Source organism: Myotis daubentonii, chromosome 4, assembly GCF_963259705.1.
Source record: "Myotis daubentonii chromosome 4, mMyoDau2.1, whole genome shotgun sequence".
Lineage (NCBI taxonomy): Eukaryota > Metazoa > Chordata > Mammalia > Chiroptera > Vespertilionidae > Myotis > Myotis daubentonii.
The window spans coordinates 50,313,732-50,330,134 of NC_081843.1; the positions used below are offsets into that span (position 1 = coordinate 50,313,732).

At 40.1% G+C, this 16,403-nt stretch overlaps 1 protein-coding gene across 4 annotated transcripts in view; it reads left to right on the forward strand.

The window, feature by feature from the left end:
• EPB41L4A (erythrocyte membrane protein band 4.1 like 4A) overlaps nucleotides 1–16,403 on the forward strand; it is a 206,585-nt gene that overhangs the window by 122,918 nt on the left and 67,264 nt on the right. For all 4 annotated transcript variants that reach the window (XM_059693915.1, XM_059693918.1, XM_059693917.1 and 1 more), the window contains exons 9-11: nucleotides 1,214–1,302; nucleotides 1,905–1,968; nucleotides 16,145–16,236. In XM_059693915.1, the coding sequence (XP_059549898.1) occupies nucleotides 1,214–1,302; nucleotides 1,905–1,968; nucleotides 16,145–16,236 (245 nt within the window). The remainder of the gene's footprint in view (nucleotides 1–1,213; nucleotides 1,303–1,904; nucleotides 1,969–16,144; nucleotides 16,237–16,403) is intronic.

The window sequence follows — 16,403 nt, forward strand, 5'->3', positions numbered from 1 at the left end:
CATATTTGGGAGGAAGTAGTAGTTCCCTGATATATTAAATTTCAGTCTCATTCATCATTAAATACTTTATACAATTGTCCTTCATGAATGCTTCTACAATTGAGTGGGCTAGTTATCTTTTCCCCTTCCAGCTACACTAATCTTGTTAGGTTTTCAGTTTTAAAAAAATGTATTTTATAGGAAATGTATAAAAAGAGAGTCTTCTGCAAAATACTTGTGTGTTTGTGTAATGTTTATCCCAAGTCACAATGTGGGCAGTAGGAGTTTATGGTAAGTAAACTGGACTCTTTAGACTCTTCCATGCATTCCTTTAAGATTGAATTTTTAAAACTGAAAGTGGGCAACAGTTGGTATTCTTTCAAAACTTATTAGTTGACTAATGTCCTTGGGACTTTGCAATCTGTTATTTGACCTCAGAGTAGAAATAAGATGAACATAAACAGACAGTTCTGTATATGTCCTTGGCACCCACTCTGCAACTTTTTCATTTCAGAATCCCATTTTCTTAATTGAGATTTATCATTGCCTGGAAATTAAGAGTCTCTAGTCTTTATCAGAAGAGACTGTATTTTAAAATTTTGAGCAGTCTTAAAGTCACAGGTGTCAGTGGGAAGGAGTGTGATAGTGACCTCAGAAAATCCAGCTGTATGCCTGCAGGTGGCTGCCTGAACTTTCTGGAGAGGGTGGTGGTGAACCAGGTCTCATGATTGTTCACATCAGAAAGTAAGATCAGTGAGTCCCGGGTAAGGGACCATTGGTAGAAGCCAGTGGCTCTTAGTCCTTGGCTGCACAGGAGGATCACCTGGAGCATTTTTGTGTTTTTGATACCTGGGCCCCTTCCTTGCAGATTCTGATTTAACTGGTTTTGGTAATGCCCAGGCATCAGCGTTTCAAGCTGCATGGGTGATTCTAGTTAATGTGCAGCCAGGGTTGAACAATGGGGTGGATCGATCAGAGGCCTGATTAGTAGTCCAGGCTCTTTTAATGAACTGAGGTTGCAAGTATGAATGCACTAGAAAAAATTTCTTTAAAACTTTGAAAACAATGAGCAGCAAGTTAGCTACCATCATAGCTTAGCTAGCTTTCTAAGCTGACGACTTTCAAAAACTAGATCCAGTGTCAATCTGACAAATTATATTTGGCCAGTTGCAGTTTGATCGTGTGCATTTAAGTGAATATATTTATAGTTATAGGCATGTGTTTGTTTTTGCAGGGAGAAAACAAATCTGAGTATTTCTTAGGATTAACCCCAGTTGGTGTTGTTGTCTACAAGAATAAAAAGCAAGTGGGGAAGTATTTCTGGTAAGTATAAACTGTGGCAGTGTTGGTATTCAAGTTATATACTGTATGTTTTGGGTTTATGGGACTTGTGTGTCAGTGAAAGGGTTGGGAAAAGAAAACAGGTACACTTCTAGTAGTTGATAAATATGAGTGAAATTGGCTATAAAGTTTCTCCCAATGCATATCAGTATATATTTTCTCTGTGAATTTCAGAGAAGTTTTCTCTGTGATTCTGGACTCTTGTCGGTGGAAGCTGTGTAGTAGGATTCCCCACAAGTTCCAGTGTGCACCACTGGGCTGGGTTCCCAGGACCACTATGAGTTCTCACTAAGTGGGAAGGTGTGAGAGGGACCAAGGATTCTCCGGCTCTGCACTGGGTCTGGGAAAGTAACACTGTTGGGGCCGGGGATTCCAAGCGTGCGTGCATTTACTGGGGAAGCACAGAATGAGAATGGAGTTTGGTTTAGGGAGGTGTATAGAGCAGAGGGTATACGGGGAACTCTACAGTGATTGCAGTAGTATAGAGGGGAAACAGTATGAACCAATCTTTTTCCACTGAATTTCTGAAAGGTTAATTCTGAAAAATAGCACCACCACCACCATCTGCTTTTTTTTTTTTTCAGGCCTCGGATTACAAAGGTTCATTTCAAGGAGACGCAGTTTGAACTCAGAGTACTAGGAAAAGATGTAAGTTTTTGTTTGGCACGTAGCTTAGCTGAGCAGGGGGATCTCGTCTCCTCATTGATCACTGCAAAGACTTGGTGAAGTAGGACTGCTGTGTTTTCTTCAGCTGCAACCACATGGAACTTGGTTACTGGACTTAGTGCACAACTTCTCAAGGAGGGGCAGGGTAGAAACGAATGAGTTGGTAACGGAGAAATGCCACTTTAGTTTTAGCAAAGGGAAATAAACCTTCCTAGAGCAGAAAAGAAAATAGCAGGAGATTGTCTTTATTAGTGTAATTTGCTCTTTGGTACTGTCTGCGAAGGATTCGTATAATCAGAAGGGTGCAGCCTGCATACAGGCTAAAAAGTGTCCTAATTTTGTCCAAAAGTAAATTAAACCATCTGTAGGGAGTCACACTTCTGCTGTTTCCTTAGTTGGGTGTGGCAGATAAATCACATGGGAAATTCTGGATGCTTTCAAAGGAGAATGTAAGGCGAGGGTGCAAAAGTGCTGGTCCTCCCCCTACAGCTTGGCTGTGTCCTGAGGATTGTGTGGGTAATGGGCACAGTATCTGTCAGAACCTGGGGGTGCCTTCATGCTTGGACAGGTAGCTTTAGGAAACTGGGCAAAAGAAGGCAAGGATATTAAAACTTGCTTTTAATCCACCTGTGAAAATAATGTTCTCTGAAGTGCTATGGGATAAATGAGTGAGAATATGATGTAGCAGAATCCACCCTTCTCTCTCTTCAATACTGACTTTATGCAAAGTTCAAAGTGAATGGCATTGAGTTATTGAGATATTTGTTGTAAAAAAGGGAAGTAATAAAATCTGTGCTTATGCATTCGCAAGTTGAGACACAGGAAAAGTGTGACTGTAACTAGAGCTAGAACGTGATACCTCACAGGTAGCAGGTGCTCAGTAAATATCCATTGAATAATCAATGAACTGATCTACTGAGATTAAGTGTCACCAGATTAAAAAACCCGACACTACTAATCAGTTCCTTTTTTAGAAAAAATGCAGTGATCCTTTCACTGTATGTATGACATGCTGCCATTTATTGATGAAATTAAAATTGGATTTTGAAATGAGTTTTAACTTGTAATGAGGGGTAAATTCCAGATTTTTAAAGAAATAATAGTCCAACCCTAGCCGGTTTGGCTCAGTGGATAGAGTGCCGGCCTGTGAACTGAAAGGTCCCAGGTTCGATTCTGGTCAAGGCCACATACCTCGGTTGTGGGCTCCCAGCCCTGGTCAGGGCATGTGTGAGAGGCAACCAGTCGATGTGCCTCTCTCACATCGATGTTTCTCTCTCTGTCTCTCCCTCTCCCTTCTATTCTCTCTGAAAATCAATGGGAAAATATCCTTGGGTGAGGAGAAGGAAGGGAGGGAGGGGAAGAGAGGGAGGAGAAAGAATAGTCCAAAAACCTCAGAGTAGTTCTTTTAACAGTCTAGTTTGAAGGAAATCCATTTTTCAACTCCTGATTAGAAGTATCAATCTTAAATGTGCTCATATAAGTTTGAATTAAAATCATCCAAAAAGTACAATAAGTAAATTAGATAGTAGAGTTATCTACTTTTCCATCTTGCCACTGGTTTCATGTGACAATGCAAAGCATACTGTCTGTTCAGTGCATTGAAAATAATGTTTCAAATTTTTAATAGGAATCCTATCTAATAAAGATGGAATATGCAAATTAAACATCACTCACGACAAAGATGGTGGCGCCCACAGCCAATAAGGAGGGAATATGCAAATTGATGCAACAAAGATGGAGGCAGCCGGGTCGGGATGCTTGCGTTGTCACCATGGCGACAACACAGGCGTTCCACCCCGCCCCAGCTGCTCCAGGCCTCTGGGCAGCATGCACACAAGCATGGAGCAGTCGGGGCAGGATGGGACGCCTGCTATGAGGGGGGTGGCGGGTGGTGGAGGGAGCTACAGGAGGGCAGCAGGGCTGGAGCGAAGGCAGCTCTGGCCAGAGTGAAGGCAGAAGGCGGCAGCTAGAGCAAAGGCCTGGGTCCCTGGTGACAGAGGGAAGCTGGTGCTGGCAACAGGAGAAGGAATCTTCATGCATCGGGCCTCTAGTATGATAATAAAATGATGACTTTACATGGAAGCATTACTGTTATTTCAAAGTCATTTTTTCCTTTATATCTAAGTTTTTTTTGTGAGTGAGGTCCTTTGGTGAAATACTTTTATGCTATTACTACTGGCCCAGTGCACGGATTCGTGCATACTGAAAGGAAATTAATTAGAAGAAATATTTTAATATCGCTATTCGCCCTTGAAAGAAAAGTAGTAAAATGTATATGAAAATAATATATAAATTGATTAATAAACAATAATAACATGATATAACAACAAAGACAAGATATAAAAACAACAAAAACATGATATAAAAACAACAGTGATGTAAACAATGACTGATAAATTGATTAAACTTATTCTAATATCTCCCTGAATACCACATTAAGAGTGAAAACACTTTCAGCGTGCTTGACTAATTTCTCTTGTGATGAAGTATTTACAACTTTAACTTTAATGGCACACACTCTTCGAACTTGAGAGAAAGCAACTGACCATAACTGACCATGTCTGAAAACGGGTCAGGGAGGAATATTCCTACTCTGTCTAGAATTTGTCCTTGTGATTTATTAATAGTCATTGCAAATGCTGGCCTCATGGGAAACTGTCTTTGAGTTAATTTAAATGGGAGGCCACTGTCAGATGGGGACAAATCAATTATTGGAATCAGACCAACCTCTCCTTCTGCAGATCCTGTTAATACTTCAGAGCTTTATATGTATCGCACATGCTCGAGTCAACATTTATTTTTAAATCACCAGTGCATGTCATATGTACTGGCTGGTCGGTCAGACGGTCAGATGGACGTTCGGTCAGTCACTTAGCCTTTTATATATATATAGATAGATTACAGTGCCTTAAAATTCTTCTACTGCCATGGGATAACTAACTGGTAAAGTCACAGCTAATTTAAATGTTCCACTTCTTAGATTTCTTCGTGATTAGCAGAGAGTAACAACAACAAAGTTGATATCATCATGTTGTTTTTCTACTGGCAGTCTCCATGGTATGACCTGTTGGCTTTTTAAAAATATGTTTTATTGATTTTTAGAGAGAGAGGAAGGGAAAAGAATAGAGAGAAACATCGATGATCGAGGAACATCATGGATCGGCTGCCTCCTGCACACCCCCTACTGGGGATTGATTGAGCCCGCACCCTGGGCATGTGCCCTGACCAGAAATTAAACCCATGACCTCCTGGTTTCTAGGTTGACGCTCCACTGCTGAGCCACACCAGCTGGGCTGACCTGGTTTTTTACACACTCAGTGCCTGTCCCTTCTGCAGCTGTGAGAAGAAATGGGTCGTGAAGCCTGGTGTCAGTGATCTTTAGGACGGTGGTAAAGCAGGTCACATAACTCAGGCTTGAATCAAAGGAAAATGAAAGAACTTAAACAGCACAGTAATTTAACCCAAGCAATTCGTTTCCTGAGCATTCTTGCTTTGCGGAGCCTCCTTTCTCCACCAGGGCACTTCTCTCTGTGAGCAGTGATTTACATAATGGTAGAATTAAGTTGATTATTATGGAGGCCTCGCTGTAATCATGGATTAAATAGAAAAGTCCCCTGAAACCCATCACCTGCAACAGTAATCATAGTCAGCTTGAAAAATGGCTGAAATGCTTATTCTGCTGGTTTTCTGGTTGGCTGGTTCCATCAGAGAGACTAAACTCAGCATGTTCAGTTCTGTTAGGGCCAAATTCATAGATTCAGTTCCCAAAAGACAGCAATGTCCTTCAGATAGAAGATCTTCCTAGTGTCACCCTGTGCCTGTAACATGGTCTAGTTCCACTGTTTTTGTTATTGTTAATCCTAACCCTCACCCAAGGATATTTTCTCCATTGATTTTCAGAGAGAGTGGAAGGGAGCGGGAGAGAAAGAGATAAAGAAACATCGATGTGAAAGAGGCACATTGGTTGGTTGCCTCCCACACGTGCCCCAACCAGGGCCAGGAATCGAACCTGAGCCAAGGTACGTGTCCTTGACCCAAATTGAACAGAGGCAGAGAACCAGGCTGATGAAGGGGAGATGGTGAGAGGGAAGTCAACACGGGGATGGAGAGAAGTGGGCAGATTTGGCAGGCCTTGGGGAGGGAAAGTTGCTTCTGATTAGTAGCAGATTGAATGTTTTTGTGAAAAATACAGAGGACTTTTGGATCATCCCAAAATTTCTTGGTTTTACCAACAGGGAGAAAGTGCGGTCCCCAGCAGTAGGCCCAGAAGTTGGCATGTACTAAACATATTTGTTGAATAAATGAAAAAAAGAAAAAAGAAAAAATGCTGCTCAGATTACTTTTATGTATAATGCATCATGAAACTAACCTCAGCTAAACTTACCCAGTGTGACAGGATGTAGAACCAAAAGGTTCCTGGCAGCTCTGGCCGTGAGTAATTAGACCCACTTGGCCGAACTCTTGGCCTGCTCTGAGAAGAGTGCAGGGGAAGTGAGGATGGCCAGGAGCTGTCACTGTGCGTCAGCAAGTCCAAGACGCCTCACTTATGTATGCTAGAGTTCCTTTCACATTTAAGTGAAACTATAGATTTTTTAAAGGTTTTTTTATTTGAAAATAATTCCAAATTTACAAAAATCTGCAAAATATTACAAAAACATGGCCACCTGTTGTTAGTCACTTATTGTTAACATTTTATTTTATTTTATTTTTTTACCTATACACACACGTACTCTTTTTCTGAAGGATTTAAGAATAAGTTTCAGCCTTAACCGGTCGGCTCAGTGGATACAGCGTCAGCCTGCGGACTGCAGGGTCCTGGGTTCGATTCTGGTCAAGGGTACATGCCCGGGTTACCTGGGTTGTGGGCTCCATCCCCAGTAGGGGACGTGCAGGAGGCAGCTGATCAGTTATTCTCACTCATCATTGGTGTTTCTTTCTATTTCTCCCTTTCTCTCTGAAATCAAACAAGAATAAGTTTCACATGTTATTTGTCTCTAAATACTTCTGTATGTATTTCCTAAATATAGGGATGGGCCCGGCTGGTGTGGCTCAATGGCTGAGCATCAACCTATGCACCAGGAGGTCTTGGTTCGATTCCCAGTCAGGGCACATGTCTGGGTTGCGGGCTCGATCCCTAATAGGGTGTGTGTAGGAGGCAGCCGATCAGTGATTCTCTCTCATCATTGATGTTTCTATCTTTCTCTCCCTCCCTCTTCCCCTCTTTGAAATCAATAAAAACATATTTTAAAACATTAAAAAAAGGGAATAGAGACGGTCACTGATGTAACCACAGTACAGTTATCAACTTAAAAAGATTATGTTGCTATAATGCTCCTATCATCTACTTTCCCTTTCCTGTGACCTAATAATGTCCTGAGTAGCGTTTTCCCCTCCAGGATAGAACCCAATTAGCCTCCTTTAATCTGAAACATTTCTCCCACCCAACTCGCATTCATTTATTTAATTAAAACTTTTTTCAATGGTAGCTTACACTCAATAGTACTTTATATTAATTACAGGTATTCAGCGTAGTGATAAATCTAGAACATTTTTGCTCTTTATGACACTGACATTAAAGAATACAGTTTTATCTTGTTTCATATTCATCTGTTGTTTCCTGTTATTAGACTGTTCCTGTGTTCTCAGCTGGGAAGCTGCACAGGTGAGGTTGTGTTCTTCTCAGGGTACAGCTGGAGGCACATGATGACCATCTGTCTTCTGTTCATTAAATTTGACCACCCAGTCATGGTGTTGCCCAATTTTCAACTGTATAATTACTGTGTGTTTTTTTTTCCTCTCCTTTCCAACTAATAAGTAATTTGTGGGGAGATACTTTAATTCAATGCAAATACCCTGCTCCCCTTCAAAATGTCCCTACAGCTCTAGCATTCATTGAGGCTTCTTGCCTGATCAGATTGCTAACTATGATGCTTGCAAAATGTTGATTTTCTCACTCTCCCACTCCCTCCATATTTATCAGTCAGCCCTTGGCATTCTACTGTAAATAGAGTCACACTTATTTACTTATGAATTAGTTATTGGTATGGACTTAGTAATTTCTGTTTTTTTCCCCAGTGGTTTACAGTGCATTACAGTACCCAATGATCGAGTGAGTGCAAGCCCTTTGAATCTGGCTTTTGTGCTCTTTTGACCTGTCCCTGTCATTTTTTGTCACTTTTTTTCACTGTGGAACAATATGGCATTTCAGGTGCATCTTGTACCTACCCCACATCCACCTTCTTACTAACCACGTCTCCAAAGAGCTCTGGTTCCTTTTAGCTCAAGATCTGGGTGTTAGATGTGTCCCTTGCTACTGGGGTAACTTTGTTTCTTGGTCCTTTCTGTGGACAAAGGTAGGGAATGTATGTATGCATATACACATACATACGGATGTAAATACATACATACATATGTGCTCATATAAACATGCTTGTACACATTTTAGGCCCCTAACCGGTTTGGCTCAGTGGATAGAGCGTCGGCCTGCGGACTGAAGGGTCCCAGGTTCGATTCCGGTCAAGGGTATGTACCTTAGTTGCGGGCACATCCCCATTAGGAAGTGTGCAGGAGGCAGCTGATAGATGTTTCTCTCTCATCGATGTTTCTAACTCTCTATCCCTCTCCCTTCCTCTCTGTAAAAAAAAAAAATCAATAAAATATATTTTATAAAAAAAGAAATCACGAGTTCATGCCATACCTCTAATTTCCACAGGATTCTTTCTTGCCTTCCCTCCTTTCGAATTTGTATGTCCTTTGTCCACGAGAACCTTGGCTCCCAACAACAGTAACACATTTACTCATTTGCTCAATTCTAAAATACATCAAAAATAGCTTCAGAGTTGCTTTTGGGCAGCCACTAAAATTGACGGTTGCTCACAGTGCTGTCACTCGCATAGAGCACCTTGCCCAATCTGAGGGCAGAGTCAGATATCGTCCGTGTTCAAGATCTACCTTGGGTGGCCCTTCTTTCCGCCTACCCTGTTACTGTGGTTATGGACTTCACGTGAGATCTACTAGTTAGTTTCCTTGTTTCAGTTTGCTTTCAGTTATAGCTCCCCTCCTCGTTCCTTATTTATTTGATTTTATTTTCTGAAGACATAGAAGATTAACATGCTTTAAAAGTAAAACTATACAAAAAGGCACATTCAGAAAAGTATTGCTAATGCCCATATTCCTTCAATCCTGTTCCCTCGCCTCATGCTTCCTTGTTCATAACCAACTTCAGTGTTTTATGGCTTATCCTCCCTGTGTTTCTATTTTGTAAAAATAAGCATGTTTTTCAATTTTTCCTTTTTTCTCACCTAAAAGAGAACATACTGCATATATTCATTTGCACTGTGTTTCTCTTTCATTTAGTAATTCTTCCTAGAAATCTCTATCAGTTTATTGAGAGCTTTCTTGTTCTTTTGTACAGCTGTGTAGAACTTAATTGAGTACCTATCCCATAGTTTACACAACTGATCTCTTATGCTGGAACATTTAGATAGTTTTCACTTATAAATTTTTCTTTAATCAATAACTTTGTGCATATGTATTTTTTATATTGTAGGAGGGGTGTCCTCGGGTAAATGCCCAGGAGTGGGAATGCTTGGTCACTGAGTAATGTCATATAGTTTGTTAGTTATTGCCATATTCCTCCTCCCCAACCTCCACCCAAAGTTTTTGAGACATTTGGCATTTCCACCTACATGTATGAGTGTACCTAGGACTATAGATATAATATTTTCTCCCAAATATTCCTCACTGTGGCTTTGTTAGTGATACTTGGATTCTGACGCTACATGACAATTTGGTTCGGCATCTCTCTGGACTACTAGACTTGTGGTCAAACAGCATGGTTTAAGTCCAGGTCTCTCACTTACCTAACCTAGTATAATTCACTCAACAGCATTTAACCTACATTTCCTCATCTATAAAGTGAGTATGATAACAACTGTCTTACAGTATTGTTTCGAGGTTGAAGCACCTAGCCCAAAGTTGGGCATGTAATACATACCCGGTGCATGTCTCTGAATCAGAACTGTCTTGGACTCATGCCACTTAGAACTACTGAAGTTTTGCACAGAAAAGGGCTCAGGAAAAACCTTGTTCTTGACAGGTTTTGGCTGGTGAATGGCTGTGTCAAGGGAGGAAGAGGAGCCCAGGTTTTCCAAGCCCATAGAGTTACCTTTGTTTCACTTACTAGTGTGTTTGTTGACATTCTCCATAATTAAAACACATAGGTCATTTTTTCAGAAGGAATTTCTTAAAAAGATGTTGCTTTTATTTTTAATTTTTTAAATTGATTTTAGAGAGGGGGGGAGAGAGAGGGAGAGATAAAAACATTGATGAGAGAGAAACATCAACATCAGTTTGCTGCTTCATGCACACCCTCTGCTGGAAATCGAGCTCCAAACCTGGGTATGTGCCCTGACGGGGAATCAAACTGGTGACCTCCTGGTCGGTGGGCTGACGCTCAACCACTGAGCCACACCGGCCTGGCCTGGAAGGAATTTTTAAATTGTGCTATAAAAAAAATTTTTTTTAGAATATCAGTAGATCTTATAGGGTATGCCTTCATTTTAACAAGCTTAAGTAACATTTGTTATTTAAAAATTTAAGCCTAAGAATAAACATTAATTATCATTAAATATTAAATCTGCAAGAGAAAAATGTTGACATTTTAGTAAATGCTAAAGTTTCTCTAATGAGCAGATGAGGAAAAGATAAAGTCTGAACAATAATAAAAGCAAACCATCTGGAATTTTGGGTTGGTATCTGAATTTTTTCAAATAGGAAGCAGAATGAGGTCAACATAATAGTTTTCAAAGTTTACTAAAACATGATATAAATATTTTCTAATGGTTTGGCTCATAAATGTATATTTTTAATTTTGGAGAAAGAAAAAGAAGCAGCACAATTTAACACATCTTTTCCAACTCTGTAATTTATGTTTCTATGAACCTAGAAAGACTTATATACAATTATTCATCAAGCAATAAATTTACTCATCTGTAAAAGAAGCACATAAAAGGTTTTTCACGTTTAGTATATATTTTGGAATATAGCCCAAACAGCTGACAAAAGAGTGCTGGAATATTTTTGCTGTTTTTGTTCTTTTATTGTAAACTATAACATATATGCAGGAATGGAAATTAATTTTATTCTCTGAGTGCTCTGCTGAAATGCACAATTATTGTTAATTCAAACCATATTACATGCATTTCAGAAAGAATTAAACTGCTGTGTGTGTGTGTAAGGGTGCTTGTGTGGCATAATATTTTTTAAACCAAAATACTGAAGAAATACTTCCTTGAAAAAAAAAGTTCTTTGTTCATATAAATCAGGGAAATGCCAACTACCTTACCTGATCTTGGAAATTCACATTAGCATGTTACAGATCTGAATATTTCAGCCATAAGAAAGAATGAAATACTGCCATTTGTGATAACATGAATGGATCTTGAGAGCATCCTGTTAAGCGAAATATGTCAGATGGAAAAAGACAAGAACCATATGATTTCATTCAGATGTGGGATATAAAACAGAAAGCAACAAGTGAACAAACAAAACAAACTCATAGACACAGAAACAGAATGGTGGTTACCAAAGGGGAAGGAGGTGGAGGGAAAAGAAAGAGGTTTAGTAAAGGGGGTTGAATTTATAGTGACGGAGGAAGACTAGACTTTGGGCGATGAGCACACAATGCAGTATACAGGTAGATAATGTATTATAAAACTGTACAGTTGAAACTTATATAATGTTGCTAACCAGTGTCACCCAATAAATTAAAAAAAAAATTGATCTGAGTATTGAACCCATTGTTTTCCAAACTTACTTGACCAATATCACAAGATACTAATGTTGTAAGAAACACTCTCTAGGGAGCACAATGTAAAGAAAAAGCTTGAGTAAGATAATATTTTACTCAGTGCTTTAAAATGCCCTTCTAACATCTCATTCCAAACAACAAGATTGGTAACTTTTTTTGTTGCGGGGCTCACTCTGAACTCTTGCTCTGGGTTGGGATGCCTAGAAGAGGAGCCTCGGGAACTATGGGGGAAGTTGTTAGAACAAACATTGTGCTCTCATGCACAGATAGTTCTAATTTTTAATGCAGCTATTCAGTCGCACCATTTGTAAAGATAAAATTTCTCAAAACGCTTAAAATTTTGTCATAACTCTTTGGTCTCTACTTTCAGTTAAAGAATAAAATAATCTTTTCAATCCAACCCCTTGCCTTCCTTCGCTTTATCAGTAGTCATTTCAGTCATTTGCCATCAGCCCTCTGATGATTTTGTCCCCCCCCCCCCCAGTCCCTAAAATAAGTTAACAATTGTCAAGTACATATAAATCTTGTGGAGCTTGAATGTTTTTTAAAAAAAAGAATCTGGCCTAGTTGGTTTGGCTCAGTGGATAGAGCGTCAGCCTGCGGACTGAAAGGTCCCAGGTTCAATGATTCTCTCTCATTGACGTTTCTATCTCTTCCTCTCCCTTCCTCTCTGAAATCAATAAAAATAAATCTTAAAAAAATTTTAAAAAAAGAGGAATCTGCCCTGGCCGGTTGCTTAATGGTTAGAGCATCAGCCCAAGGACCGAAGGGTCAAGGGTTCAATTCCTGGTCAAGGGCACGTACCTGGGTTGTAGGCTTGATCTCCAGCGCGTCAGGGCATGCGAGGAAGGCAACCAATTGATGTGTCTCTCTCATTCCGTTCTCTCTCTCTCTCCCTCCCTCCCCCTCTTTGCACTCTCTCTAAATTAAAAAAAATCAGTGGAAAAAATATCCTCAGGTGAAGATTAACAACAAAAAGAATCCCATAATACTTGAGCCTAGTAATCCTCACCCTTCTCCTTAGCCTCTCACCTTTAGGAATCACTGATGCAGCCCCTTTTCTGTGGGCCTTGATAGTATTTATGTAACAATTGCATCTTCCTATTACTCTTAAGTGTCTGACCTATGCACTGCACCCGAGGTTACTTCTAGTGACCTTGGAGGTGGGCAAACATATAGTAATTTGAGAATTATTGAGGATTGAGAAGATGTTCATCTCCATAATTCTAGAAAGGCTGGGGAAGACAGACTGTCCAGTTGTGCTGCTTCCGAGGAACAGAAGAACTGGCTGGAGTGTGGGTTGGGTGTGGCAAGGAGGGCCAGGCTGGGGAGAGGCCGCGAAGCTCGGTCCGGCCCAGGGCATGCAGGTTGCTGAGCACCTTGCCGTGTGAGCTCCTCCACGACCCTGTCAGTAATCTCAGTACGCTTAGCAGACGCCAGGCTGAAGTAGATTTATTTTTCCAAGATTGCAAAGAGAGACATAGCCAGCAAAGATGAGAAAAGAGACTGAGAAGACCAGAGGGAATTAGGTTGGAACTCATTGATATAATACAGGTCCTGGATTCTTAACACATGACAGAATTGGGGGTTTGAGCCAAGTTTACCTAGAGACCCACAGCACAGTGAAGCCCCGCATGCTATCCGAGTTACAGGTGATTTAAGCTTGATCAGTTCATAAAATAAAAAGAAGTAGATTCAGACCATAGCTTTGCTTCCGGCGTGAAGGGACAAAAGCTATGAAGGTGTTTGAGTAATTTTGCCAAAAGCAAGCATTGCATGCTTGGATATAAAGTATTTCAGCAGTCGGTTGGAATGAACTAAAGTCAAGCAGCTCGTCATCTTTGTATGAATGAATGGGAAGGTGCTAATTGTCTCCGGAAAAGGTTTGTAGGTAGGGGAGCGGTAGTAAGCAAGGGACGTGTGCAATGCTGTATCCGTTATGTTCACACCGGCAGTTGCTGTAAATGGCAAAAATACACAGGATTTATTCTGAACCCCTAGCTCTCTTTTTCGTTGTTAACCCCCCTTTTAGTCTTTGGATTTCAGTGGGATAAGGAGCAGGCAGCTGTGTAAGTGGAGGATGAGTCTGTACTTGTCACTTGTACATGGCAGCCGTAATTAGGAGGCCTGTGGGAGGCTCTTTTGTTTCTTTCACAAATTTGCACCGAAGAAAACTTGAGAAAATCCAATTCTGGCTGGATCTTTAATACCTTTTATCCTTTCATGAAGTAATGGTAGTTTTAAAAATATATTAAAAATTAGCTATCCTAGGACCAGGTGTCTTTTTGAAAAGCAAAGGAATGCAAACGCTTATGTGAAGAATGAAGTGAAAATCAGTCCATGAAAAATTTGAGGAGATTTGCTTTGTTTTTAAGACTGAATGGTCTTTGGTTTCTCCTTCACTTTTGGAAATCTGGATTAGATGTAATTAAGTAACTGTTTGAAAATATGATACAGGTATGTAAGTGCCTCCTCATTTGTGGGTGCTCTTGCTAACATGCGAAAGTGCCTGTGCCACACAGCAGACATCACAGCCACCACTTCTTGTCGCTGGTGGTGCTCAGTCAGTCCTGCCACTTATTGAAAGGCACAGGGACATGGGGGTGCAGATACTGAGGAGGTGGTAGCAGGGGAGGGGAGGCAGCTTGTCCTGTACTGGCTTTATCTGAATCCTTTATCCAGATAACAGTGCAGTCACAAGCAGAATTATTTTTTAAAATACATGACCTGTACGTTATATTTTTGGATAATCCAGTGACCTTAAAAACACCCACCTATTATATAAGAAACTCTTAATAGTCATTGCCTCTTGAGAGGGGAATTGGGGCCAGTGGTAGGAGAGAGATTTTGGGAACTTTGGGCATTTATTCCATGAATATTTATGTTCTATATTTTAAAAAAGAAAAGGAAAAAAGTCCCTCTAAGCATCCCATCTCCTGGCAGGATCCTTGGCTTCCCACCCCGCAACGCCCCGCCCCCCGCCCTTCCCAGATCATCTGTGATTTCCTCTGCAAACCCTTTCCCATCCATCCCCCCAGTTTCTTTTACTTTTGAGAAAAACACTTTCTGAATTCATTGACTTTTCTGCTTCGTCTCTAATTTTGTACTCCCTACCCCTTTCATGAATGTCACGGAAGATTTCTTACCGTGAAATGCAGTAACTTCCTCTGAAACCCTGTTTGACCTTTCTGGGTCATGGACTTGCTCTCTCCTCCCAGCTTCCCTGACCATTGCCTCCTGATCCATGTTGACCTCTCATCTCTGCTGTGACTCCACCTTTATTCACTCTGTACCGTTGTTCTGAGCAAGTTTTTTTAAAAACTCTTTGGTGAAATCATCTATGTCAGCAGATGCGACCTCACTCCTCAGCTCTACGCCTGTATGTTTACTGGCCCACTAGGCATGTTTAGTTCTCAATTCCGTGGGCACCTCAAAATCAAAATAGCCTGAACTTATTGTCCATTCCATCACCATCCAAATTCCCATTTTTCGCACTTGCTGTATTTTATTACTTGGAGCACCCAAGCCAGAAACCTGGGAATTATCCTAAATTTCCCCTCCACCTCACAAGGGTTCCAGGTTGCCTTGCTGTAACATGCAAATATTGGCTCTGTTTTTATCACACCCTTTCATTTTTTTCAAATAAACTCTAAATTGGGCCTCATTCCAGATGGACTTGGGAGAAATGTTATGCATATGAATGTTCTGTCCTTATTAAAAGTAGTGGGGACCATTTTAATTATTCCTCCACTTTGAGGATTGAGGATTTTGTTTATGAATCCATAGAACCTCATTCCAGGGGCATTTCTGCATTTGAGACATGAGCTTAGTTTTTATTTAAAACTAAGTTGGCAATTATATAACTTCACAGAGTTTATGGTTTGTTTGTTTGTTTATTTATTTATTTATTGCTACTTATGTTGTTGTATTTTGCTTGATTTCCTATTCAGTCATGAAAAAAATAAATACAGTTAAGAACTGGATTTGTGAGCATCTCTTTTTTATTGGGAGTTGATTTGCCCACGGTCAGTATTTTTCCTGTTTTTGGTGCCCATTTGGGGCTGACAAGTTTGTGGTACTTCAGTGCCATCACCCTGGTTATCCATGGTCATGGGTGATATACTAGTAGAAGTAGGTGATGGCACTAAGATTTATATGGACTTATATTTTGTAATCTTAATTAATTGAGATTTAAAGCAACCCTCCAAAAATAGTTACAAAGAGATATTCTTTTTTTTATGTGTTAACAATAATTTGACTGTTTACTTGAATTTTTGTTACCTGTGGCTATCACCTGAAGAATGTATGGTCAGTGATTGACGTTCTCTCTCTTTTTTTCTCTTTCAGTGCAATGAAACTTCATTCTTTTTTGAAGCTCGGAGTAAAACTGCTTGCAAGCATCTTTGGAAGTGTAGTGTAGAACATCATACATTTTTTAGGTATGTTAATGTGAAAGTTCTGTTGATTGTTCTAAGTGAAAATTGCATTTGTTTTTATAACAAGAATTCTCTTCTATCTACAGTAGAAATTTAGAAGTTTTTCTCTTTTATTTTTCTCAGTCACCTAATTCTCTTGATCACATTAATAGAAATAGATATATATGCAC